The 27,162-nt window shown below is 50.5% G+C and overlaps 1 protein-coding gene across 1 annotated transcript in view; it reads right to left on the reverse strand.

The window, feature by feature from the left end:
* The window catches only part of Draxin (dorsal inhibitory axon guidance protein), a 19,760-nt gene extending 10,177 nt beyond the window's left edge, over nucleotides 1-9,583 (reverse strand). The window contains exons 1-5 of the mRNA XM_008831520.3: nucleotides 9,181-9,583; nucleotides 6,228-6,421; nucleotides 5,634-5,745; nucleotides 5,164-5,253; nucleotides 3,034-3,123 (exon numbers count right to left, since the gene is read on the reverse strand). Coding sequence (XP_008829742.2) covers nucleotides 3,034-3,123; nucleotides 5,164-5,253; nucleotides 5,634-5,745; nucleotides 6,228-6,421; nucleotides 9,181-9,583 — 889 coding nt within the window. The remainder of the gene's footprint in view (nucleotides 1-3,033; nucleotides 3,124-5,163; nucleotides 5,254-5,633; nucleotides 5,746-6,227; nucleotides 6,422-9,180) is intronic.
* Nucleotides 9,584-27,162: the final 17,579 nt, after the last annotated feature.

A 27,162-nucleotide genomic window follows, 5' to 3' on the forward strand; every position in this document is an offset into this window, starting at 1 on the left:
CAGGCTGGACTTGAACTCACAAAGATCTGCCTGCCTCTGCCTCCCAAGTGCTAGGATTAAAGGAGTATGCCACCACGCCCGGCCTTCAAAGTCATTTTTTTTTTTTTAATAAAAAGAGTGACTTAGAAATCCCACTCTTCCTGCCTCTACCTCCAAACTGCAGGTGTTCACTACCACACCCAGTTCATGCAGAGCTGAAGATCAAACCCAGGGCCTCCTATGTGCTACCAAGCACTCTACCAACTGAGCCACATCCCCAGCCCCAGAGACCTCTTTTAAATAGAGGTCATACCATGGACTCTCCTGCTTAAAACCTGGACATGACTTCCACTCACAACTCAAATAATCCAAACAAGGCCACCAAAGTCAATGAGGTCCTTCCAGAAGCTTCTCCCATCTCCCTTATACCACCTTTCCCAGGGGTCACTATGTGCCATGTCAGGCTGTTCAAGGCCTGGCCTTGCCCTCTGCCTCCTACCAGACCCCTCACCCCATCTTGTAGATTCTATTGCCTATGCTCACCTCCTTCCTGCATATCACCCCACAAGATTTCCTTTACACCCCCCATATGATTTTCCAGAGACTCCCGTCTTTTTTTGTTTTCTTGAGATAGGATCTCACAATGTAGCCCTGACCAGCCTAGAATTTGCTATGTAGACTAGGCTGGCCTCACTCTCACAGAAATCCACCTGCACTTGCCTCCCGAGTGCTGGGACTACAAGCGTGCACCATCAGGCCTGGCTTATCTTTAGATTTGCTTCTTGTATGCTCTTTTCATTTAATTGGAATGTAACCCAGGAGCACAGAAGCTGCGGGTCTAGGATTCAGCAGGACCTGACGCCTCCCAGGCACCGCACAAATATTTCTTCATTGATTAGATGAAAGAATGACTAGCAACGAAAATGATCTGCTTCACAGTAGATCATTCTGAGGATACCGTGAACCAAATAGGGCACATGGCTCAGGTTCACAGAGTGGCTGGGCAAAGATTCCTTGGATGCATGACGCCCTAGATTCATAAAACCTCTCACCAGGCTGGGGAGATGGGTCAGTGGGTAAAGCTCTTGCTGCGTAAGCATTAGGACCTGAGTTCAGATCCCCAGAACCCATGTACAGACTTGGTAGTGGATGCAATCCCAGTGTTCCTAAGGAACCAGTGTTCCATCCTTGGATGTTGGTTGGTTTGTCCATTTATAAACATCTTGTTATCTTTGAGAGCTCTATGAGGAAATAAATATCTGGTCATTCTCAGGAGCTGCTTCAAGATCATAATGAAATAAGGGAAGTGTGTGTGTGTGTGTGTATGGGGAGGGTGGCGGGGGAACAGCCCTGCTTGGCTTCATGTTGGTTTGTACTGAAACCTAGTGATGGGAAATGAGTCCCATGATATCATGCTGACTACTTTAGTGTGGGTCGGAAAACTCTCTAAAGGCAGTATTGGAAGAATTCCTTTACTTTTCTCCCTCCCTCTTTCCTAGCGCCACCCCTACGAGGCGACCTACACCTTGAACCATTTTCTTTCTTTTTGTTTGGTCTTTTTGAAAGACCTGTAGCCCCAGCTGGCCTGGAACTCACTCTGTAGACCAGACTGACCTCTGAACCATTTTCTTTTAGTTTATTTTGAGACAGAGTCTTGCTAAGTTGTTCCAGACAGGCCTCCAACTCATGATCCTCCTGCCTCAGCCTCCCAAGTAGCTGAATTACAGTTTTATGTCATCATTCCTGGATCTCGCTCTCTTTTTCTCTCTCTTTCCCTCCCTTGTTACCACTTTCTCTCCCCTTCTTTCCTTCTTTCCTTGTTTTTTTTTTTTGTTGTTGTTCGGTCTTTTTGAGACAGGGTCTCCCTGTAGCCCCAGCTGGCCTGGAACTCACTATGTGGACCAGGCTGGCCTTGAACTCACAGAGATCCTCCTGCCTCTGCCTCCCGAGTGCTGGGATCAAAGGCTTGGGCCACCACGCCCAGTTCCCTTCCTTGTATGCGGGAAGGGGGAGACGCGCACATGCCACGATGCATGTGTGTTGGTCAGAAGACAACTTTTGTGGAGTTGGCGGTCTCTTCTCCACCTTTACATGGGTTCCAGGGATTGAATTCAGGTCGTTCAGGTTTGCAGGGCGAACACCTTTACCTGCTGAGGCCCTGGTTTTGTTTTTTTGAGGCAAGGTGTCACTGTGTAGCCTAGGCTGGCCTCAAACTCAGGATGCTCCTGCCTCAGCCTCTCAAGTGCCAGGATTACAAGTGTGCACCATCGAATCCAGCCTTTTCCTTTCCCTTTTGGCCTCTCCTCCCTTGCCCACTCCTCTTTTCCCTCTTGTAATGGACATGGAACCCAGGGTTTTATGAATGATAGGCAGGGGGTTTACTACTGAACTGCGATTTCCACCCTCTTCACTCTTCTAAATGTGTGTTTGGGTCAGACATCTTACTCTGTTTGCGAAGTGGGGATGTAAAAGCTTCCTTTCAGAAGGGACTGTGAGGATTCCAGGAGAGAAAGGGCTTAGCACAGAGTGGGCACCCCGGGCATGTGTGCCGGGAGCACATCCTTCAGCGTGAAGTGTGTGCTCAGAGCAGTTAAGCAGGTGGTCCAGGGAACCCAGCTCCCTGCTCCCTGTTATCGCACTTGGAAAGCCTCCCAGGTAGAATTCTGGTGGACGTGCCAGCCTTCTCAAGTTGGATCTTATTTAAAGAGATATGCTCCTATCTCCTCCCCTCTCTCGCGTCATGATCCTGCATGATCACACCAGCTTGTATTTCAAGAGGTGAGAAACACAAATCTGAGACAAGATGCCAGGAACAGAGACGCAGCCAGAAGCTCACAGATTGAAAGGCCCCAGCAAAGCTGTTCCTACGGGTGCTTTCAACTCCTAGAGTGGGGGCTCCTCCCACCATCTCCCTTTCCCCAGACCCCTCCACCCACCCTTGATCAGGACCCCCCCCACACACACACACTCACTGCAGAGCTGGCTGGATAACAGAGGCTTCAGGATTCCTGGAGCCTGGGGAGAGCCTCTCCCCCTGGAGGAATCCGGACTCACCTTCCACACACATGCAGTCATCGAAACATTTGTTGTTGAGGCCACGGTTGTGGGGTGTGCAAAGATGTTCCCGGAGGTCGCAGCAGGTTCCTGGCAACACAGCAAGTACATGTGCTCAGCCGAGCTGAGCGGTTACCTCCCCGCCGCCCTGCACAGGGCCCCACTGGACCAGAGATCCATCATGTGTGTGGCAGGCTGTGCCTTGCTGGGGTGGGCCATCTGGTGGTATAAGACTCCCGGCTGGAGCTGCTGCTGGATGTCATGGCCCAGGTCCCCAGGGGCAGGTGGCAGAGACCCCAGCTGCCCCAGATGGGCCACTTGATTGATCATGAGGAGAGTGAAGGTGGTGAAGGTTCACTTCCCAGGGACAGGGGGTAGCATAGCTGGGGGTGCTATAGACTCAGAAGGGATGGGCCTTGGGGATCATGGACACAAATGTCTTCTTGGACAGATGGGGAAGCTGAAGCCCTGGGTGTCTGCAGGGCTGTCCCAGGCAGGCCTGAGGCATAGCTTCACCCGTCACAGAGACAGCTCCTGGGGACAATCGAGTTGGCCCTGAGACCAGCCTTTTCTTTACTCTGAATGCAGCGATGTGAGAAGAAACAGCCTGTCTGGTTTGATGTCTGTCTTACACGATGCCAAATGGCTGCTTTGCTTGCTGTTTTGTGGAATATTCTGGCCACTGATGAAGTATCATGGAGACGGCCACTGGGGTCCCCCAGCCTCTGAAAAGCACTCATTACTCAGTGGCAAGAAGGTGCCATCAGCTGCTGGCCTCTAGCCGTGTGCAACCTCAGGGGCAGCTTTGGCCCATGTCCCTTTTTCCACAGCAATCCTAGACAATGGCCAACATCTTGGGGACCAGGGCTGTCACTTCTGTCCAGCATGGGGATCCCCTGGCCGGCCCAGACTTTGCTCCACAGCCCTTATGGCACCAAGACTTGGCATTAGGCCTGAGGTTTCTCTGTCCAACTGGATTCCTCTCTTACCTTTAATGAGTGCCCCCCCATCCCAAATAGGTGCCCTTACCCAAAATAAGCCTCTTTCTCTTTCTGAGACAGCGTCTCCCTATAGCCTCAGCTGGCCTGGAACTTGCTATGTAGACCAGGCTGGCCTTGCTCTTACAGAGATCAGCCTGCCTCTGCCTCCCGAGTTCTGGGATTAAAGGAGTGTACCACCATGCCTGGCTCTCTCTCCTTTTTTTTTTTTTTTGTCTTTTTGAGACAGGATCTCCTTGTAGTCCCAGCTGACCTGAACTCACTATGTAGACCAGGCTGGCCTCGAACTCACGAAGATCCACCTGCCTCTGCCTCCCAAGTGCTGGGATTAAAGGCATGCGCCACCATGCCCGGCCCTCTCACCTTTTTTTTTTTTTTTTTTTTTTTTAAAAACAAGGTCTCAAATCACTCAGGCTGGCCTGGAACTCCTTATGTAGCTGAGGATGACCTTGAACTCAGAATCCTCTTGCTTCCACCTCCCAAGCACTGGGATTACAAATGTGCAGCACTGCAATTTGGCTTCAAATAAACCTCTAACACTTGTAACTTTAGTCTGCTCTGGGAGCAACCATCTAACCATACAGGGCCAGCAGTTTGGGGCTGAATACAGGCCCCTTATATTTAGCTTGTCATAATAGTGAAAGCTGCTGAACATGTGAGCATGTCATTGAAAATGTCCCAGGAAGCCAGGCAGTGTCATGATAGGACAGAATTAAGTCCTGTGGGTGTTGGGAGGAAGAGGTCAGGGACAGATCATGCGACTCAGGGCAGAGTGGGCTATGGTTAAGAGGCTTGGAAACCAGGTTGGCCTAGGCTATGTGACCTTGGGACAGGCCTTTAGCCTCACTGGAACCTATTTGCCTTCCCTTGCTTGAAAACAGAATAAAACTAAGTGTCTCCATTCTCTCTCTCTCTCTCTCTCTCTCTCTCTCTCTCTCTCTCTCTCTCTCTCAATAATGTTATTATACGAATTAGTATATGTTGGCAACTCTCAGGAAACTGGTGGCTGCTGGAGATGTCATTTAGTGGTCATGCAAGGTTACCCTCGTGGTAGAAACCCTACCCTACCAGCCTTGTCCTGGTTCCCTCCCAGCCTGGTGCTTCAAGTGTGGGTACTGGGGTACCAGGGTACCTGGTAGGCAGTCCTGGTGATGGTTGCATGGCTCCCCTTCAGCTGGTGATGTCTCGTTACCATCACTGGAGAAGTGACCCCTGTGTTTCTCTGGGGACAAAGAGACTGGTGGTCAGACAGTTAGGTCTAGGAAAACAGAGTAAGCATAAGACTTAGTGTTACAGTGCCAGCAAGTCACTCCTACATGGACAGGACCCTCCGGCTCTCTCTGCTTTGAGTTCACCTTAGGGCTCACACTACAGACCTTATAGCTGGTTTCCCCATGAGTTAATATATGGGATCCATCTGGTGTGCTGTCAGCATAGGATACTATTTGCCATAGTGAGTGTCAGGTCCAGCTTAGATGGATGCATCCCAGCCCACCTTTGGACACCTGCAGGTCAGCTGGGGCTCAGCAAGTGCCTTCCCCTAACAGACAGTGGAGAGGGGAGGGAATCTGAGCACAGAGTGGGACTGGAGGCTGGGTATACCTTTCTTCTTTGCAGAGGGCCAGACCTCTGGCTTTAAGTCTTCATAATCGGTCCAGTCAAACAGAGCCATGTCCAGTGTGGGCATCACTTCCCCATCAGACCTGGGTTGTACCTGCAGAAGAGGGGACAGGAGAGGGGACCTGGAGCCTTCAAGTGAGGGAGTGGAACTGTGGGGTCTCAAGGCCAGAAGGCAAAAGACGAATTACCCTCATCTATGGGCTGCTGGAATCCCTACTGAAGATGTCCATGCAGTAGCTAGGGAGGCTATCCTGCCCACTCTGAGCCCATTTGAGAGAGAACCAGAAATGGCCCCACTGCTCACTTCCCTGTCCCTTCCTCTCCCTGGCTCTCCAAGGTCCTACGGAGGCCGCACACATGGCTTGATCCCACTCAAGCCTGACCAATGACCTGGAGACTAAGAGCCAAAGCCCATGGCTAGGTCTGTACACAGTCACCAGAGGTCAGCAGGGCACAGACCATAACTACAGCTGCTCAGGTGGGTTCCCAGCCATGCCTTCCTTCTCCGAAGTATACTAGGAGGTTTGGTGAGTCTCAAAGGCCCTTCCAGCTTCAAGGCCATGTGAGACCCCTTACCTGGGACCAGAGAGAGGTGATGGGCAGGATCCGGGACTCCTCAGTGGCAGGCACGGTGGCCTCTACGGTGGTTAGGAAGAGCATGGAGGGGGCCAGGCTGGTGGACGACTCCTCTGCAACAGTCTCCAGAGTCTGGTCTTCAGAGGGTTCCATTTTCTTCATCAGGGAGCTGGGACCACGGATGGCAGCTCGACCTGAGACAGGCCAGCAAGCACAGGGTGACCTGCCTGCTGTCTGATATCAGCTTACAGAGCAGCCTATCTTTTCTGCTGCAAGCCAGGGGCTGGTGAGCACCAGCCATGGGATAAGCCCTTGGTCCACCCATCATCCCTACTTCCTGTCCTTCTGGGGATCTGGAAACAGGGCAGTCATGGGGGAAAGGAACAGAATATAGGAGTCTCCCTGTGAAACTGCATTCTAGCAAATCTGATCCAGGATGCTGGGGGTCAGTCAGGGATATAAAACCATGGAAGGCTTCCTGGAGGAGGGAAGGCTCAGGGAGGGAACAACATCCTGAGGAGAGAGGCCTTTGAGAAAGCCAGCATAAGAGCCACCGCTTCCCCCTCACACCCAAGTACTTCCTGAGCAGTGATAAGTAGTCATCAACCTGTCTATTAATAATCCACCTATTAGCTGGGCATGGTGGCGCACACCTTTAATCCCAGCACTTGGGAGGCAGAGGCAGGCAGATCTCTGTGAGTTCAAGGCCAGCCTGGTCTACATAGTAAGCTCCAGGACAGCTGGGGCTACAGGGAGATCGTGTCTTAAAAAGATGCCCCTCCAAAATAAATAATGAGTCTGTTATGCTGGGTTTCTGGTGAGCCACTTTTCAAGGATTCGTTCATGTAACTGTTGCTGGAGCACTGGGAAGTGGGTGCTCCTCATCTATAGAGGAACCCAAACCACAGAGAGGCAAGGCAGCTTCACAAGGGACACACAGCTTGTGAGTGGCAGAGCATGGATTCGAACCCTGGTCCTTTTGAATGCAAAGCCGATGCTTTTTTTTAAGACTCATTTTTGTTATTTTTCATTTTATTTTATGTGTATGAGAGTATTGCCTGCATGTATGCAAGTGCACCTGTGCCATACAATGCCTGTGGAGGCCAGAAGAGGGCATTGGATTCCCCTGGAACTGGAGTTATGGATGGTTGCTGGCCACCATGTAGGTGCTGGGAATCGAACTTTGGTCCTCTGTAAGAGCAGCCAGTGCTCTTAACTGCTGAGCCATCTCTCCAGACCCTATTTTTGTTACTTTTAATTATGTATATGTGTATGGGTCTGCATATGGATATGTGCATGCAAATGCAGGTGTCTTAGGAGCTTAGAGGCCTCAAATTCCCTAGAGCTGGAGTTATGGATGGTTGTTGGCCACCTGGCATGGGTGCTAGGAATAAACTTGAGCCCTCTACAAAAGCAGCAGTTGCTCTTAACCACTGAGCCATCTCTCCACTCCGAAGTCAGTGATTTTAGCCCTGGGGCTACCTTTTAAGACATAGGAGAGTGGGGCTGCAAGAGAGGGAGGGAACAGCACACGATCAGCATGGGCCACAAACCACAGAACTTGGAGAGGCTGATGGCCTATACTTGTCCTCGCCTCCCAAGGCAAGCCCCGGCTGTAAGTTGAGTTGAGTCCACTGGGGTCCCTACACCTTACAGAGATGGACCCTAGAGAGTAGACAGGGGGACTTCAGAGCCATTCATTTTTCAGACAAGGAAATTGAGGTTCAGTCAGCCAGAGGCTTCACAACTGGTTGTGAGCAGAGCCAGCCTGGCCTTCGGACCTTGTCTTGACCCGTCATCCTCCCTCAAGAGGGCCCTGCTGCTCCGCTGAAGCCAAGGAACTGGAGCCTTCTGGGGACTAGGGCTCCATGTATACTGTGACCTCCTGCTGGTCCTCAGGGTATCAGCACCCTCGACTGGCACAGGGGACCCTGAGAGTGGGAGAGCCACATGTTCAAGCTAGCCCTGCCTGTCTGGATTCTGCCACCTGGGGGTGTCAACAGAAGCAATTGCCCACCTCCGTCTGCAGGGGGTGCTGCAGCTTCTCCACCTTGGTCCCCAAGAAACAGCTGGGTGAACTGTATGGGCTCAGGGCCAGGTGAAGCTGGGGAGAAGCGAGCTGTGTGGAGATGGCCAGGGAGTTTGTCAGAGACTGTTCATTCAGGCCAGAGGACAGAGGCTCAGCCTGGTGGCTGCAGGGACATGTTAAGGAAGGTGAACACACAGGCAACACAGGGAGGGAGGGATGTGATAGCTCTCCTGGGATGCTGTGGTTTATATCTTGAATGTTCATCAAGGGCTATATACGCTAAAGGCTTGGTCTCCAGCTCGTGGCCCTACTGGGAGGTGGTGAGGGCCTAGTAAAAGGAAGTTGGGACATTAGGGGTGCCTTTGAGGGGGCTATGGGGACCCTGGCTCCTCTCTCTTTCTCTCTGCCCCCCAGCCACTACGAGGTGGGTAGCTTTGCTCATTCCACAATGTTGTGCTTCACCACAAGCCCAAGAGACCATGGACTGAACACTTCCAAACCTGGAGCCAAATTCAGCCTCTTCTTTGCACTGAGTTTCCCAGGGATTTTGTCACAGTGATGGGCAGCTGACTACCACAAAGGGTCACTGCGGTCCAAGCTGGTGGACATTGACCAGGGATCTAAAGATTTAGCAGCAATTGGATCTAAGATGTCTGGGAGTCAGGTCCCTCTGTCTACACTGAGGTCGATGGCACCTTTGCAGAGAGAAAAGCTAAGGCATAGGAAGGTGACTTGACCAAAGAAACCACTGTGACTTTACTAAAATGCCTTTCTTCTTCTGGGTACCCACTGCCTGCCCCCTTGAGGGCTCTGGATGGTCTCCCCTGGAACCTTGTAACACTGACCTGATTGTTTCCTGCCCTTGGTATTGAACTAGAGCCCACCCTCCTCCCCTCCAATGAAGGACCCCTGGTCTCCGGCTACCTCGGTGCAGTCGCAGCCGGTCCCTGCGTCTCTTGTGTGTTCTGCCACGTTTCTTCACCCTCTCCCATCTGGGAGACTGGGGCTCCTTCTCAGGGTAGGGCAATGCCAGCCCCGGAAACAGGTCCTTGTTTTGCAGCACACCTGAGGGGTGCTGTCCAGGTGGCAACCCAGAGGCCTGCCTGGTGGCAGTGACCACAGCCCCCTCCTGGATCAGGCTGGGCAGGCCTGGGGCCCGGTCCTTCCTGCCTGGGCCCCGCCGGCCATGATGTCTAGCCTGAGGTGCCCACAGTGCAGAGCTGGGGAGGTAGAGATGAGTCTCGGGCAGGTCCCGGGCAGGGGTTCCAGGTGCAAGGGTACCTGTCACATGGAGCTCTGGGAGCAAGAGGAGGACCAGGAACAGCATGAGGACCTTGGGGACAGTGGGCTCCGCCATCAGTTCCTCCCTAAAAGAGAAGCAGGAACATGAGGGCAGTGCACAGCCCACCACCCCCACCCCAGCCCAGCCCCTCTCACAAACCTCCACGTCAGAGCCCCACTATCCAAGTTTCTTTTCCCATGGGCATGGCGGGGGCTCTGCTCCCTGGAGACATTTTTGTTTTTTTAACTTAAAATATTTTTGGTGTTGTTATTGTTGGGAGTTTTGTTTTAAGACAGAGTTTCATATAGCCCAGGCTGGCCTCAAACTCAGAACTGGATATGTAGCCCAAGATAAACTTGAATTCCTGATCCTCCTGCCTCCACCTCTCAAGTTTTGGAATTATAGATATAAGCCACCATGCCAGCTTCATCCTTGAAAAAAAAACAACAATAAAAATATATATATATCATCTATCATCTATCTATCATCTATCTATCTATATCTATCAATCATCTATCATAGCTATCTATCTATCTATCTATCTATCATCTATCTATCTATCATCTATCTATCTATCATATCTATCTATCTATCTATCTATCTATCTATCTATCTATCTATCTATCATCTATCTATCTATCATCAGTCATCTCATCGTGTGCATGTGTACATGCCACAGTATGCATATGGAGGTCAGAGGACAACTTGTGGGAGCCACCACATGGGATTGAACTCAGGTTGTCAGGCTTGGCGGCAAGTACTTTACTCATTGACCCACCATGCAGGCCCCCCTTTTTTTCTTAGTGTGTGTGTATTTATGCCACATGAGTTCAGCACCCACAGAGGCCAGAAGAGAGCATCTGATCCTGTGGAAGTAGAGTTGTGAGCCACTTAATGTGGGTGCTGGGAACCCAACTGAGGTCCTCTACAAGACAGCAATTACTGTTAAGCATTGAACTGTCTCTCCAGACTTTTTTGCTGGGGGTGGGGTGGGGGTTGAAGCAGAGTCTTGGTATGTGGCCCAGGCTGGCCTTGAACTTGTGGCAAGCCTCTTACCTCAGACTTTTGAGTGCTAGGGTATAATAAACATTAAATATTAGTCTTTTCATTCAAACCCTGTCAAACTTGGCTTATGACAAGGAATTCTAATCTTCTTTTTAAAATGTTTTATTTGTTATTTTATGTGTATGAGTGTTATGCCTGCATGTAGGTAAATGTACCCGTATCATGCATTGCACATGGAGGACAGAAGAGGCTATCAAATCCCCTGAAACTGGAGTTACAGACAGTTAGCTGCCATGTGGGTGCTGGGATTTGAACCCGGGTCTTCTGCAAGAACAGTCAGTGTTTAACTGCTGAGCCATCTCTCCAGCCCTGGAATTCTAATCTTTTAATCCCACCATACCCTGTAAGACTTTTGTTTAAAGAAAGACCCTGATGCATTCCAGAACCCCATGACCTAGGGCAGTCGAGCTCTTTCCATTTCCTTTGCACGATTCTTTTAAACTAGCCAACTCAGAAAAACTGTGAGGTTGGACCCCAGCCAATGGGAAAAAGACACAGGACTCTTACCTTTAGGAATAAAAGCCTATCAAGCTTCCAGATCCTGTGCGCTTGCAGGATCTGACTGACCATGACACACCCTTTTGCAGAAGTAAACTCTGCCTTGCCGATTTACTTTTCTGCTTTGTCCAGGTGCTCTTTGTGTGGTATTGGTGGGGTCCTTGACCTCAGATTGTATTTCTTTTTAAAAAGTATTGTATTTATTATGTTTTTTATTTTATGTGTATGAGTGTATTGCCTGCATGTAAGTAAGTGCACCTGTGTCATGCAGCGCCCTCAGAGGTCAGAAGAGGGGTCAGATTCCCCTGGAACTGGAGTTACTGGAATTACAGATGATTGGGTACTGGGAATTGAACCTGGGTTCTCTGCAAGAGCAGCCAGTGCTCTAAACTGCTGAGCCATTTCTCCAGCCACTCAGATTTTATTTCTAACATGGCATTTTAGGTGTGAATCACCAATTTCTGATGGAAATATTGTCATTTGTCAAAACTGGGCAATACTAATGATTTCTCATGGGTAGAGGCCAAGGGTGCTGAACACCTCACAATGCACAGCTCAGCCCCCCAACCATCCAGTTGTGGATGAGAATCCCTGGCTTAAATCCTTCCAAACTATTCTAGAATTTCTTTCTCTGCACAAGCCCTTGGCCAAGCCTACTGAGACAGGATAGAGCCCCTTAGAGCACAGACACCCGCCCCTTGCTGCTGAGACTTGATCCACATCCCACATCTAAGCACGCTGAAATAATGAGATCCAGGACAGGGTCATGCTCTGAGGGAACCAGTGCACTCTGTCCCCTCAACAGCTCTCTAAACTGACTCCTGTCATTTTCCCAGTTTTCTGAAGTGGCAGAGGGGCTGTGTCATAGTAAGCCACACCCTGTAAATAAATGCCTGTGTTCTGGGCCCTCCGTGACTGCCCCAAGGTGGCCTAGGTCTTCCCTGGCCCTGTTCTTTCTCCTTTTACTTTTGTGTTGCTTTTTTGAGGGAGGGGGATGGCAGGAGACAGGGTCTCATGTAGCCCAGGTTGGCCTTGAACTCAGTATAGCGCTGAAGATGCTTTTGAACTCCTGCCTCCACCTTCTGAGTGCTAGGATGTCAAGTGGTACTTGTTTGTAAGTTCTTACAAGCTCTGAGGTCTCCAGAGGATCTAGCACTGTCCCTGGGTGCTGAGGGGCTTTGGGAACGGTCTGGCAGACACCACTCTGATCCCCCCAGGGTACAACAAGTCAGTCTGCATTACACCCCATCCCCTGTCCTTCCCAGTTGCCCAGCCACAGTAAAGGCTCCTAGGGACTCAGTGTCCTCCCTCTCCCCTGGAGGAGGAGGCTGATCCCTGTGGGTTCAGAGAACTGCCTCAAAAGGCCTGGGGCTAGGGCAAAACCGAGATTCTGGAGACTGTCCTGCCTGCAGCATCCCTGTCCCGTACCCCACCTCACTGCCTTGGCTAGTCTCACATCAGGTCAGTGGGCTGATTGAATTTTTATGGCCCAGTATTCCATTAGGGTCCCCAAGGGGCTTACACCATGGTTTCTTCCTGATTTGTGGCTTTATAATTGCCCAGAGCAAGTAGGCAGGCCTGGAAGATTCCCTAGTTCCTAGCATCCCTCTCTCCAGCCAGCTTAGCTCCTGTACTCCCCAGGCCCACCCAACCAGGTTCAACTTCAGTCAACTCCAAATGGGGGCTATCCTGCCCAACCTCAGAGCCCCCACCAGGCTAACTAACCTGAGATTGAGGAGGAAAGGCCCCTGTACCCTGTTCCTTTTTCATCCTGAGCCCTGGCCTCCATTGCAGACAGCCTCTCTTTCTAGAGCAACAGGTTGAACAAGAGGTCTTATGTGGGGTGTGACGGTGCTCACCTTTAATCCCAGCACTGGGGAGGCAGAGGCAGGTGGATCTCTGTGAGCTCTAGGCCAACCAGAACTGTATAGTGGGGTGGTCTCAGTCTCATTGTTTTTTTCTGTCCTTATCCCCTCTCATGGTGGGACCAAGACCCTGGGCCAGCCATGTGAGGTGGATGAAACAAAAAGCTGAGCTTGTGACACCCTCTCCCCAGCACTGTCCATCCATTCGCAAACCTACAGATGTCTCAGCTCCTGCCCACCGCCCTGACCATGTCCCCTGTCTCTTTACTTGCCAGAGGCGCCTGGGACTGGCTCACCTCCAGACCTTCTCTGGCAGAGAGTCAGAGGCTCCAGGGTTACTAACGGGCCACAAGGTCCACGAAGGGGCTGCAAGTCAGGCTTTGTAAGGCTGGGAGGGACTCCTCAGCCCTGCTCAGAATCAGGGTCAATTCATGTCCCAGGCTAATCTTCCTAATGGCTATTGGCCTGACCACAGTCAGATGCAGCCTCTGCCCTCCTGGGATGAAAGACTGGGGAAATGCTGTGTGGGAAGCTATCAGGGCCCTGACGGCAGCCCTGCCTTTCCATCCTGCAGGGGCCCTTGCAATTCAGAAGCCCACAGAACACCCCCATCCACAGGGATCCCTTCCCCTTGGTGAGGTGGGGATGGGGGGATGGGGAGAGAGGTAAGAGACCAGATGGGACTTGGCAGAGATGGGCAGATCTGAAGGCCCCTACAGGCAGCTTGTTGACCCTGTGGAGTCATGCAGTCAGTGACCCTCAGAGCTTCCCAGCCAGCCTGGATCTGGTTTTAGAGAGAAGCTCCTCTCCTGCAGAGTCAGGAGATAAAGCCCACCACCTCCAGATGTAGCTCAGTTGGTTTGCCTAGCCTACACCAGATCCTGGGTTCCATCCTCATAAAACGGGCATGGTGGTGCTCATCTGTAATCCCAGCACTTAGAGATAGAGGCAGGAGGATCAGGAGTTCCAAGACACCCTTGGCTACATAGCAAGTTTGAAGCCAGTCTGGGCTACACGATATCCTTCCTGTCTTCAAAAATGAAATAAAAGGGGCTGGAGAGATGGCTCAGCAGTTAACAGCACTGACTGTCCTTGTAGAGGACCCAGGTGGGGTTCCCAGTACCTGCATGGTGGCTAACAACTGTATGTGACTCCAGCTCCAAGGGATCTGACACCCTCTTCTGACCTCTGTGAGCATTGCACAGCATGGGTGCCCTTATATACATGCAGGCAATACACTCATACACATAAAATAAAAATAACAAATAAAATATAAAAATTAAACTAAAACAGCCAGGAGTGGTGGCACACACCTTTAAACTCAGCCCTCGGGAGGCAGAGGCAGGTGAGATAGTGGTTAACCTGGTCTACATAGGCCAGTGGGGCTACAGGGAGATTCTGCCTCAAAAAAGCCTAAAATAAAATAATGGGACAGGTGAGATGGCTCAGCAGGTGAAGGTACTTGCTGCCAAGCCTGACAACTTAGCTCAATCCCTGGGACTCACATGCTGGAAGGAGAGAACCAACCTCCACCCCACCCCACCCCCACAATCTGGAATTTGTTGGTCTAGGATTATCCACTTTTTTGGAAATGATGCCAGAGAACCCAGCCTTGGCAGCAGTGAGGGGGGTTGTGCTCGGATCTTCCTTAGCGCATCTAGAACCCTGCATGCCTAGGCACCAGTGACCAGGGACCTGGCTGGATCTGGATCCCTGGGATGTGGTGTGTGTGTATGCGCACATGAGTGGGCATTTGTGGGAGCTGGTAGACTGCACTGAGACACTTCTTCAAACCCTGGGGATTTGTACACAGATCTTGGCACAGCCCAGCAGCTAGGACGCCAGCCTGGCAGAAAGCCACTCAGGAAACATGGGCCACCACAGAAGCTGTGCCAAGGATTCCCAGTGAAGACGGGCTCCGATCCATTCCTGTCACTCTTTGGAAACCAATTGGAGGCTGTGTCACAAAGCACTAAGCATCCAGGCGCTAAGTGAGGCAGGTGTCCCCTTTATCCTATCAGCCGTGCCTAATTTGCCTTCCCAAAGCCTAGGATGGGTCCAAGACCATTCCTCTTCACACTGCGGACAGTTCCCAGGGATGGTCCTGTCCTACAGAGGCCCAGCAGCAAACCATTAAGACAAAACCAAACCAAACAACAGTAACCAGCATAGTGAGAGGGCCACAGGCCACACCCCAGCTCTGTGCTATTGAGTTAGGTCCCTCAACTGCTTGTCACAAGTAGTTTTCACATTTAAAAAAAAATGAGGGGCCGGGCATGGTGGTGCACGCCTTTAATCCCAGCACCAGGGAGGCAGAGGCAGGGGGATCTCTGTGAGTTCAAGGCCAGCCTGGTCTACATCGTGAGTTCCAGGACAGCTGGGGCTACAGGAATATCCTGTCTCAAAAAGACCAAAAAAAAAACTTGAGAAGAAACTGGGGCCCTTGGGCTACCACAAACCCAAGGTGACACAGCTGCAGGCCTGGGCTCTCTGGCACCATGCACATAGGGGACATAGTGCTTGTACCTACTGCCCACTGTTCAGAGCTTCCCCAGGGCTCACCAGCCCAACGTTATCATCGCCTGTCTTTGCTGCGACCAGAAACTTCACTGGTGAGTGCGGGGATCCTGCCTGCCCTAGGAGTAGTGAGGCCCAGCTCTGGCAAAGGAAAAGAATCCCAAAGCGGGGAGGGATGGGCATATCTCAGGCCCTATTCCTGCAGGCTGCCTCTATCCCCCAGGCCCCGGGAAGCAGAGTCATATGCAAATGAAGGCTTCTTTCCTGGTGGAGACTGCTTTAATTCCTGATGCCCCTCCCCACCAACCTCCCAGCATCCAGAGACCATAAGACTGTTGGGGAGGGTGGTCTCCTGCTGTACCCGCCTGGCAGACAACTGTGGATCTGGGCCACCTGGCCTCCCACGACAGCTGCAGGACTTGCATTCCTGCCTTGCTGACTGGCCTGGACCACTGGTTGCATGATAGGCTGGAGGGGGTGCTGGCTCTGAGATGTCCAGCTAGAGCCCAGGGACTGTATAGCCGGATCCTTGGGTCTACCACCCCCTGTGAACTTGGACTCCTCCTCCTTGATAAATCTGAGCTGTCAGTATTTGGCAGAGATGCTTTTGGAGGCTCAGAAGCATTTGGATCTATATAAAGAGAGTTTAAGGGGCTGGAGAGATGGCTCGGCGGTTAAAAGCACTGACTGTTCTTGCAGAGGACCCGGGTTCGATTCCCAGCACCCACACGGTGGCTACGAACTGTCCTTAACTCCAGTTCCAGGGGAATCCGATGCCCTCTTCTGACCTCCACGGCATTGCATGACACAGGTGCACTCACATACATGCAGGTAATACACTCATACGCATAAAATTAAATAATTTTTTTAAAGGCTTAAGGGGGCTGGTGAGATGGCTAAAAAGCCCAATGCCAGGAGTGGATTCTGTTTCAGAGTTGTTGATTCGGGAGAATTCCATAGACCCTCAAGCAATACTGGTTATTGCCATTGCCCCAGAACTTGATGGTAAAACCCTATTGCTGAGGATGCTACATACATGAGTCATAGAACAAACATGGAAAAATCAAACTGGTACTGACCTCAAAGCTTCATCTCTACTGGCTAGTTTTCACAGTGCCGGAAAGTGCTATGCATGCTACTGGAAAAGTAACCTTCAACTTTACCCAGCCGTGAATCTTTCCAGCTCCAATAACGACTGGCCTGGCAAGATATGCCCACTGTTGCAATAGTGGCATGAATGTTATAAGAGTAGTAAGCCACTTTACCGTTGGGTTTAAGGCCTGCTCCACAAGATGGAGCCTATACATGGCACTGTTATCAGGGCCAAGAACCTGTGGCTAGACAGGTCACAGGAAGTAGGGAGAACCCATTATTATTATTCTGCTAAATGGACATAGCGTGAAACTGACTCCTAATGATTTATCTACCCATAGATTAGCGTATTTCTCAGCTCTTGCTAGATAAGCTACCTCTTGGAGCAGACAGCGATTAACACAGTGACCCACAACTGTTCAACATGCAGAGCATAAGAGATTAAGAATGGTTGGAGTACTCAGCCCTAAATGAGGCACCTGTAATGCACCCTCTTCTCCCAAGGCTCAGGGATCATTGTGGAAGAGGGGGCAGAAAGATTGTAAGAGCCAGAGGTGTTAGATGAATACCAGGAAACAGTGTTTTCTGGATACAACAGGGCAGTTGCCACATAGGCACCCACGGCACTTATGACAGCATACACAAGACCTGTGTAAGTCAGAGCCAGACAAAAACCCAACACGGATGGGGGAGTTGGGCAAGAAACCCCTGTCCTAGCCGAGGAACTATAAGCAACTGATAGCTGCTGGGAGAGGGAGAGCTTTCCTTAAGGGTGAGAGGCTGAGCAGGTTGATCAGGCTCCAAGGGATGGACCTACACCCAAGAGCATTTGCGGAACACAAACCTGATAGAAATAATGAAGAGTGGGGTGTGGTAGCACGTCTTTAATTCCAGCGCTCCTGAGGCAGAGGCAGGTACAGTGAGGTCTGGTCTCAATGTACCTGGTCTACACAGTGAGTTCTAGGCCAGCTGTGGCTCTAGGGAGATCCTGTGTAAAAAAAAAAGGAGTAATAGACATGAAGTGGTAGTGAGTCTGTGAGGAGATGGGAGAGGCCATCTGAATATGATAAAAATATGTTGTATGAAATTCTCAAAGAACCAATAAAAATGTTATTTTTAACAGATATATGGGGGGTTGGGGATGTAGCTCAGTAGTTGAGCTCTTGGCTGCTGTGCACAAGGGCTTCCTCCCCAAAATAAATTTAATTAAATTAATTAAAAAAAATTTTATGTGTACAAGTGTTTGCCTACATGTATGTAAGTGCACCCATGTGTGCAATGTCTACAGAGACCAGAAAGCATCAGATTCCCTGGAGCTGGAGTTAGGGATGGTTGTTAGCTGCCATGTAGGTGCTGGGAACAGAACCTGGGTCCTCTGCAAGGACAGCTAGTGCTCTTAACCGCTGAGCCATCTCTCCAGCCCCCAAATTTAAACATTTTAAGCTATTTTGAAAACTAATAAAAATGGCAAACGTTCTCAAGTATGTTCTCTATCCAGTGTGTGAGTGTGTATGTGTGTGTTTGTGTCTGTACACATCTACTGGTGACAGGGTCTTGCTATGTAGCCCAGGTTGGCCTGGAACACCCTATCCTCCTGCTCCTGCTTATAGAAGTAGCTGGGAGTTGAGGCATGACCACCAGACCCTCCTCCTCCTCTCCCTCCTCCTCCCCCTCTTCTTCTCTCTTCTTCTTCTTCCTCTTCCTTTTTTTTTTTTTTTTTTTCTTGAGACAGGGTCTCTAGGTAGCCCCATCTGGCCTGGAACTCGATATGTAGACCAGGCTGGCCTCTCCATGCACCTGCCTCTGCTTCATTAAAGGCATGTGCCATCACACTTGGTAAACCAAGCTTCTTTACAAAAGTTTTTGTTTATTTACTTGTTTTTTAATTTTTTAACCTGTACTTGTATAGGGAGAAGGTGCAAGTATGGAGGTCAGAAGACAACTTTCCAGAGTCAGTTATCTCCTTCCACGATGTGGATTTAGGGAACTGAACTCAGGTCACCAGTCTTGGCAACAAGCCCCTTTCTGAGCCATCTGGCTGGCCTCTGTTTTGTTATCCTGAGGTGGTTTAAAGTAACTGAGGTTGTCCTCTGACTTGACATGTAGCTGAGGATACCTTTGAACTTCTGATCCTCTCCCAAATTCTGGGATAACTGGGGTGCACCACCACACCTGATTTTATGTAGTGCTGGGGATTGAACCCAGAGCTTCCTGCATTCTGAGTAAGCAATCTACCTACTGAGCCATATCCCTAGCCCCTTTACCGAGTTTTAACAGGAAGGAAGCCTTGTCATAACTTGGGTTTCTTCTGGTTCTCTGGAGAGTGTTGGGGGTTGGTTACCTGGGGAGTACTTTAAGAAGAGAAATTTAAGCTGGGTGTGGTGGCACATGCTTTTATTTATTTTTTTTAATATTTTATTATTTTTATGTGTATGAGTATATTGCCTGCATGTATGTGAGCGCACCCATGTCATGCAATGCTGCGGAGGTCAGAAGAGGGCTTCGGATTCCTCTGGAACTGGAGTTAAGGATGGTTCGTAGCCGCCATATAGGTGCTAGGAATTGAATCTGGTTTCTCTGCAAGAGCAGTCAGTGCTCCTAACCGCTGAGCCATTTCTCCAGCCCTGGCACATGCTTTTAATCCCAGCATTTCCAAAGCAGAAGCAGGTGGATCTCTGTGAGTTTGAGGCCAACCTGGTCTACATAGTGAGTTCGAAGCCAGCTGGGGCTACAGGGAGTCCCTGTCTCAAAAAAAGTAAAAACAAAACAAACAAACAAACAAACAAACAAACAAAAAGAGAACTTTCCCTGCAGCTCCAAGACTTTCTGGACATGGAGAACTGGGAACCTAGTCAAGTCAGCTTGAGGCTTAGCCGCACCTGGGTGCCTGGCATCTGTTGCCTGAGTTAAAAACCTTCAGCACAGGCAGCAGGTGAGCACTCCTTCCCCTCAATGATTCACCTTCAGGTAAATAAAGATTCTAAATCTGGATACAGCAACAGCTGTAGGCTGCTGCTTACCAAGCTGAAGGCTGCATGCGGGGCGGCCTCCATTAGAGTAAGTTGTCATTTGGGGAAAGGAATTACTGGTGTGTATGGGTACTACACTGCTCATAAAACACTTTTATTGATTTTGTGCACAGTATTGGGGTTGTGCGTTAGATTTCCTTTGTGAAAAGATTTACAGTGTTCAAAAGATTGGGGAGGGGGTGGAAAGATGACTCAGAGATTAAGAACACTGGCTGTTCTTGCACAGGACCTGGGTTTGGTTCCCAGCATCCACATGGTGGCTCACAATACTTTGTAACTCCAGTCTCGGGATTCTGATGCCTTCTTTTGGCTTCCAATGGGCATGGCATGCACATGGTACACTTACATCCATGCAGGCAAAACATTCATATATAAAAAATATAATAAATAAATAAATAAATAAATAAATAAATAAAAGACTGGGTGTCGGGGGATAGGAATGGTGATCTGGTTGCTTATCTCCTCTGGGGCTGTCAGGAATGGCAATCTTGAAGCCAGGTGATGATCCTTCTTTGCCTACAGAACCTCAGTCTGGTGTTATATGGGTCACCCCATAACTTCTCCTTTGGGAATCCTAGAACCAAGGGCTGAATTCAGTCCTCAGCCCAAGATGGGCCTCTGTGCAGTGCTGCTCTGGCCGCAAACCCTGGTCACCGGCCCTGCTGTGTTTCTTGTCACTGAAAGGTCCCTTGCCCTGCTCTTCTGTGTGCCCTTGATGAGTTTTACTGAAGGATTCTCTGCTTAAGCCTGGGCACCCTTTGGATACCTAGTGATGCTGTCTCCAGACCCATCCATCTGCTTCCGGTGGAAGATATTGGTTGTGGGAACCATCTCTGTTGGGATGTTTCTATACTTTGACAAAGATTCTAAGGATGAGTTAACTTGCATAGGCTGACTCCTGCTCCCCACCCCTATCTCCTCCTCCAGGGAGGGGGCAGGGGGAGGGTGGACACACGGTCACACTTGTCCTGGCCCTGCCTGCTCTAAGGACAGTCTGCTCTGCAAACCTGAAGCTCTGTTTGTGGAGTCTCAGGCTCCTTGAGGGAAGACCCTGGACTTCTTTAGAGGAGGGGTGTGTGTGTGGGGGGGGTGAGGCTGAGGCCTTAGTGTTGAAAAGTGGGTATTTTGCTTATTTAATTAAAATAGTTCCTTCCAGGCTGGAGAGTTGACTCAGTGCTGTTCTTGCAGAGGACCTGGGTTTGATTCCTAGCACTCACATGGCCCAGCATGGTGCTCACACCTTTAATCCCAGCACTTGGGAGGCAGAGGCAGGCGGATCTCTGTGAGTTCAAGGCCAGCCTGGTCTACCCAGGACAGCTGGGGCTACAGGGAGACCCTGTCTCAAAAAGACAAAAAACAAAACAAAACAAAAAACGTTTCTTCCTATAAGAGTGTGAGAGTCTAAGTGTTTTCTTGGGCTGGGCCTGCTGAGGGCATGGTTTTATTGTTGTGTTGTGTTTTGTTTTGTTTTGTTTTACAAAGAGTCTCATTATGTAGCCCTGGCTGGCCTGAATTCACTATGTAGACCAGGCTGGCCTTGAACTCAAAAGAGGTCTGCCTGCCTCTGCCTCCCAAGTGCTGGTATTAAAGGCTTGTGACTTAATGCCCAGCCTGTTTGTTTTATTTAAGAAAGGGTCTCTAGTAGCCTAGGCTGGTCTCTAAGTTCCTAAGTGACTGAAGATGACAAATTCTCAATCCTTCTGCCTCTACTTCCCAAGTGAGGGTTTGTAGGTCTCTTCCACCGTACCTGGCCCCAAGGCAGTTTGGGACTGACCTTGTCCCTCCAGCTTGTCTCCTGATTCTGCCCCCATCACGCCTCCTCAGGAGTGACCCTGAGTTTCCTTCTCTGTTAAAGGGGCTCATTGCCTATCTTGACATTGACTGCTTAGAGGTCAGTACCTCCAAAGTGTGGGAGATGATGGTAGATGGAGCCCACATGCAGGTGGGGTGGCAGACAGTGAACAGATGCTCATGGAACTGAGACACGCCCTCAACAGCTGCTTGTAGCACATTGATGCCTAGACAGGCCTGGTCTAGCCCTACCCTATCTCACTGTGGCTCTACATCCCTAAAGTGCCACCTTTCTAATAGGAAAGGCTCTCCTCACTCCTGGAGCCTGAGAGTAGCCAGAGCCCCATGGATGGCTTCTTGTCTTTCTCAGTCAGAGTGCACTGCTCTTAGCCTGCCCAGCTCTTCTGGGGTATGGGACAAGGGGTATGGGGGGGCAGGAGGGGGCAGGACCAGGATCCTTTGCAAGAAAACCAGCTGTAGGCTGAAGAATACCACCTAGCCCTAGAGACTCTATGAATGGAGAGACCCAGACCAAAGCCTTGGAGGATTTGGAGACTGATAAGACTTCAGTCCTGCACTCAGGGCCCTCTCTGTCTAGCTGGGTTTAAAGATGCCTCTAATCTAAAGGGGGGAGCACAGGGCAGTCCCCAGGGATGCCCATGTGATAGAGACAAAGCTCTGGCTTGAGGCCTCCTGGTACACAGACCTCTAATATATCAGCAAGGTAGTCTTTACCTTCAGATCTTAGGAAAATGGTCCCTGCAGAGAGGCCAAGGGTCTAATGAAAGGTAGAAGTGTAGACATAACTGATATGTGTTAAAACACACATGAAGCTGGGTGTATAACTCAGTTGGTAGGGTGTTTGCCAAGTATGCACAAAGTGTTAGTTTCCATCCTCAGCACTGCATAAACCAGGTGTGGCAGCACACATCTGTAACCCCAGCATTTAAGAAGAAGAGGCAGAAGGATCAGAGGTTTAAGGTCATCCTCAACTACATAGCAGCCCAGGCTAGAGACCCTGTCTCAAAAACAAAACAAAACAAAACAAAACAAAAAACCCCACAAAACAGGGGCTGGAGAGATGGCTCAGTTGTTAAGAGCACTGGCTGCTCTTGCAGAGAACCCAGGTTTGATTCCCTGAACCCACATTTGTTACAACCATTTGTAATTCCAGTTCTAGGGGATCAGATGCCCTCTTCTAACCTCCTCAGTACAACACGGGTGCACTTACATACATGCAGGCAATACACTCATATACATAAAATAAAAATAAAACACAAAAACAAAAATAAATGAAACACACACACACACACACACACACACACACACACACACACACACTCACTCACCCAAACCCATTAAGCTGAACTGCAGGCAAGCTCCACCAAGTGTAGGAAAGGGAACTTGGGCAAGTCTCTTGACTGCTCCAAGCTTCAGTTTCCCCTCTGGTAAAGTGCTGGGATCTGTACTGTCCAGAGGCAGAGGTTTATACAGTGAGTGGGACCAAGTAAGTACTAGCTGCTGTGATTATGGGGAGGGGAAAGAAGGGGAGCAAGGGGACCAGGGTGGGACAGGAGGGTAGGTGGGAGGTTCCTTGGAGCATGTGCATGTGGGGGGGCAGGTCCAGGTGGCCACGCCCTCTGTCTACATAGGGAGGCAGGACAGGCTCCATCAGGCTGGAGGGACCATAATCTTGGCAAATGACGTATGGCTCCTCTCCTGGGACTCCATCCACATTATTTTGTCCACAATCAGCTTAGGGTTATCCCTCTGCCCTGGACCCACACGCCCTGCTCACTCACACCTCAGAAACTCGCACCAAAACGTGGGCCTTTTCAGGCCCCTCAGCCCCTCACTTTGCCCCCCACCGCCCTGCTGGGTTTTAGAATCACAGATCCTCACTGCCCCTTCTTCTCCTAAGAGATTTGCGGGGAGGCCGACCCTCAGCCCTCAGGCTCCCCAACTCCACTATCCCGATGCCTGGACAACTTAACATCATTTACTGTTTGCTCGGATCCATCGCTTAATCTTCAAGTGTCATAGCACCCGCTGTTGGATTTTGGCAGAGGCTGGAATGGAGTAGAAAGATGCCTAGAGTCAAACAAGGCTAGGTGAGCATCCTGGCTCCAGTGTGATCCTGAGCAAGCCAAGCCACATCTCTGGGCTTCAGTTCCACATGTGAACAATGGGCATGTCTGTTTGGGTATAATTTATCGGGCCACATCTATTCTCGGCCTAGAGCTTTATATGCATTACCTAATTTAATTCTTTGATGTGGATCCTGATTTTCTGATAATAATAGCCATGAAAGAAGCTGGAGAGATGGCTCAGTGCTTGTTGCTCTTTCAGAGTACCTGAGTTTGGCTCCCAGCACCCATGTTGGGCAGCATACAACTGCATGCAACTCTAGCTTTGACACCTTTGGCCTCCAAAGGCACCTGCTACTCATGTGAACAAACTCATATACACACATACACGATTAAAAATAAATCTTAAAAAATAATAGCTTCCAGGTATGGTAGCCAGCACATGTCTTTAATTCCAGCACTGGGAGGTGGAGAGGCAGGTAGATCTCTGGATCTCTGCTTTCCAGGCCAGCCAGGGCTATCTAGTGAGACCCTGTCAAAAAAAAAAAAAAGCTGTAGCTGGGCCTGGTCATGCATGCCTTTAATCCCAGCACTCAGGAAGCCGAGGCAGGTAGATCTCTGTGAATTCAGGGCCAGCCTGGTCTACATAGTGAGTTCCAGACCAGCTGGGGCTGTAGGGAGACCCTGTCTCAAAAAGACCAAAATAAATAAATAAATAGCCATAATGCCATAATGGCTCTATCAGGACAAAGCTTTGAGGGACTAACCCAAGGCCACATGTCAGAGCCAATGGTAGAGCCAGGATTCTAAACCATAGACATCTGACATCTGACAGATCACTGCTCAAGCTACAGTTCAGTAACCAGTCCCAGTGCAGTTGCTGTGATTGTCAGGGATGAGGGACATGTCCTGGGGTCCTAACCCACCACAGAGAGAACATCTAAAAGATCTAGGTCCTATAAGTCCATCCCATCTGCTCTGGGTTGCAACAGGGACCACCTTCCTTATCACCACCTACCAGGGTGTATACCAGATGGTGAATGCCATGCCACTGTGTGGAGAGAGTTGCCAAAGCTGGACCCAGGGAACACAGCCTCCAGCAGCAAGCATTGGGCCACCCTCTAGTGACCTTTGTAGGGAAGGCTAGCTGCCTCATTGGCCACAGATCTTGAGAAGAGGTAGGACTGTGATGGGGCCAGCAAAAGAGGAGGCTGGGAACAGGAAGAGAGAGGCAGGTCCTGGCCAAATGGGTCAGAACAGGGATGCTCAAATGAACTGCTGACAGGAACCTGGACCTCTCTTGGAGGGAGGCCCTGCTCTTCCCCAAGGGTCAGGGAGACCTGGGTGCACATTCTCCACTCCCTGTTCTATCACATTCCTCCCGTTTGTGTAGAAGCTAAGTGACAGCTGGGATGCAAAGTCAGGCTGCATGGTGACTACCTTCCCTGTGAGCCCCAGTTCCTCCTGATGGTTGGGCACAGAGGTCATGTTTATTTTACAGAGCCATGCACAGCCCCAGAAGCACTTGTGGCTTGCTCTGCTGCCAGCCAAAGTCCTTGCCCTAGAACCAGCCTTTGCCCCTGACCTGGCCATCAGGACCCTGCAGAACCCAGAAAGACACTGTGGCCTGCACTTTCCTATTCATCACTGTCGTCTTGGCCAAGGATGCTATTCAAGAAAACAGGTGTGTGCAGGATACCTACTGGGTGCCAGGCACTGGGACCACACTGAAAAGAGACCCCTGGTCCTATGCCAGAAAAAGAAGATAGCTTGCTCTCCCACAGATTCAGGGGTCATGAGAGACACAGAGGCCAGGGAGAACAGGGGGCTTTGTTCAGAAGACAATGTCTACTCTTAGCCTGCAAGGGTGGTTGGGGTTGGTTTGAACACAGGGCAGGGAGACACTATAGATGGAGGAATGAGCCCTTGCAAAGCCACAGAGGAAGTCAGGGGACAGAGATGTTGTGTTCCCCATCACTGTTGAAACCTAGGATACAGCTGTGGGTGTGGAAAGAGGCAGGAGGAGGGGCTGGGCCAACAGAAGTCTCTGTAATTTAGTGGCCACACCTGGAACTGGGAAGGGTTGGAGCTGGGAAGACAGAGGAGGTGGTGTCATCCTCCTTGAGTGAGGCTGGGCGGTTTGGGCAAGCCTCCCAGGGTTTGTAGGAACTGCTGAGTTGGCTTCTTGAGGATGCAGATGCAGGAATTAAGATGGTGGGGAGGCTGGAGAGGCCACGTTGGGACTGTCTGCCAGGCAGGAGCAGGAGCCGGGATGTAATGGGTGGGAAAGGTCCCCACCTCCATTCTTGTTTTACTAAAAGAAAACTGCAGCTGAAACAAAAATATCCTGGGGTCAGGGCTGGAGCGATGGCCCAACGGTTAAGGGCCCTGGCTTCTGCAGAGGATCTGGGTTCAATTCCCAGCACCGACATGGCAGCTAACAACCATCCGTAACTCTGGTAATACACTCATACACATAAAATAAAAATAATAAATAAAATATTTTTTAAAAAATCCTGGAGCCTGCACCCTACCCTGCCTGCTGGGAGAAGGTTCTCTCTCCGGAAGCTGCCCTCGTAGAGCCACTTTCCTGTATCACGCTGCCAGGTTCCTGGGCTGGTGTGCCACCTGTTCTGACCATGGACAGCATAGATGATGAATGGGGGAGGGTTGAGGGATTAAACTGCAGATTCAGGATTTAGGAAGACAGTTTCCCAGAGGAAGAAAAGGCTTGTGAGCTGGCACCATGGAACAAGGCTTGGGGGCAAGACAGAGACCCAGAGCTGGGAGGAGCACCAGGAACACCTCTGGTGAACGGCTGGAGTTGGCAAAACCCATATGGTCCTGCGGTGTCATTTTAAAAGCAGAGCCCCCTTTGCACCTGAGTTGTAGGCTCTGATTTAAGGACAAGCAGAGGCAGAGTGAGAGACTGATGCAAGTGTGGCTGGCTAAGTGCATGGGAGGGGGTGGAAGGAGACAGGGCCGGTCAGGGGGAGTACAGAATCAGGGTTTCTGATGGAGGTAGGGTCTTTAAGCCTGGACTCTGTGTTAGATTATGTGGACTCCATCCCCTGTCTCCATCAGCACTCTCAGGTACCTGAGAAGCTCTCTTTAATGGCACGCATCCCCACAGGTGGGTCTATTGTCCCCTTTTATGACTAGGGCACTTAAGCTCAGAAATACACTCCTTTGTCTAAGACTCCCAGAGCCCCTATCTGTGGGACCCCAGAGTGAGGCACTAGTAGGCAACACCTTGTCTATTGCCAGACTGAGGGACGGGGCAGACTGGAGGGGCAACCAGCAGCTTCAAGAGCCACCACCCCAAAGAATGAACGCTGGGGAAGCACCCAGTTGAAGTGGCCAAACTTGGTGGGAAACCCAAGCACACTCACACCTTAAAATTAGTTACATCTTAAACTCAGCTCTGGTTCCAGAAGGCAGCTGAGTCAGCGGAAAAGCCGGCGGTGGGGAGCACGAGGGACCACACCAGTCCAGAGGAGCAAGCCCCGTGCCCTTAAAGTGCTAGGGCGCAGCAGTAGTCCAGACCCGCTGGGAAAGCGTTGGACTGGGACGTGCGCTCAGGATTCCCTGAACAGCTCTTCCCCAGACTCCAGGAGTCTCTGGAGCTTTTTTCAGATGGTGATGAACGGGGGGGGGGGGGGCCCCGGGGGGGGGGCCCC

The sequence above is a fragment of the Nannospalax galili genome, unplaced genomic scaffold (assembly GCF_000622305.1).
Source record: "Nannospalax galili isolate Female #2095 unplaced genomic scaffold, S.galili_v1.0 scaffold870, whole genome shotgun sequence".
Classification (NCBI taxonomy): domain Eukaryota; kingdom Metazoa; phylum Chordata; class Mammalia; order Rodentia; family Spalacidae; genus Nannospalax; species Nannospalax galili.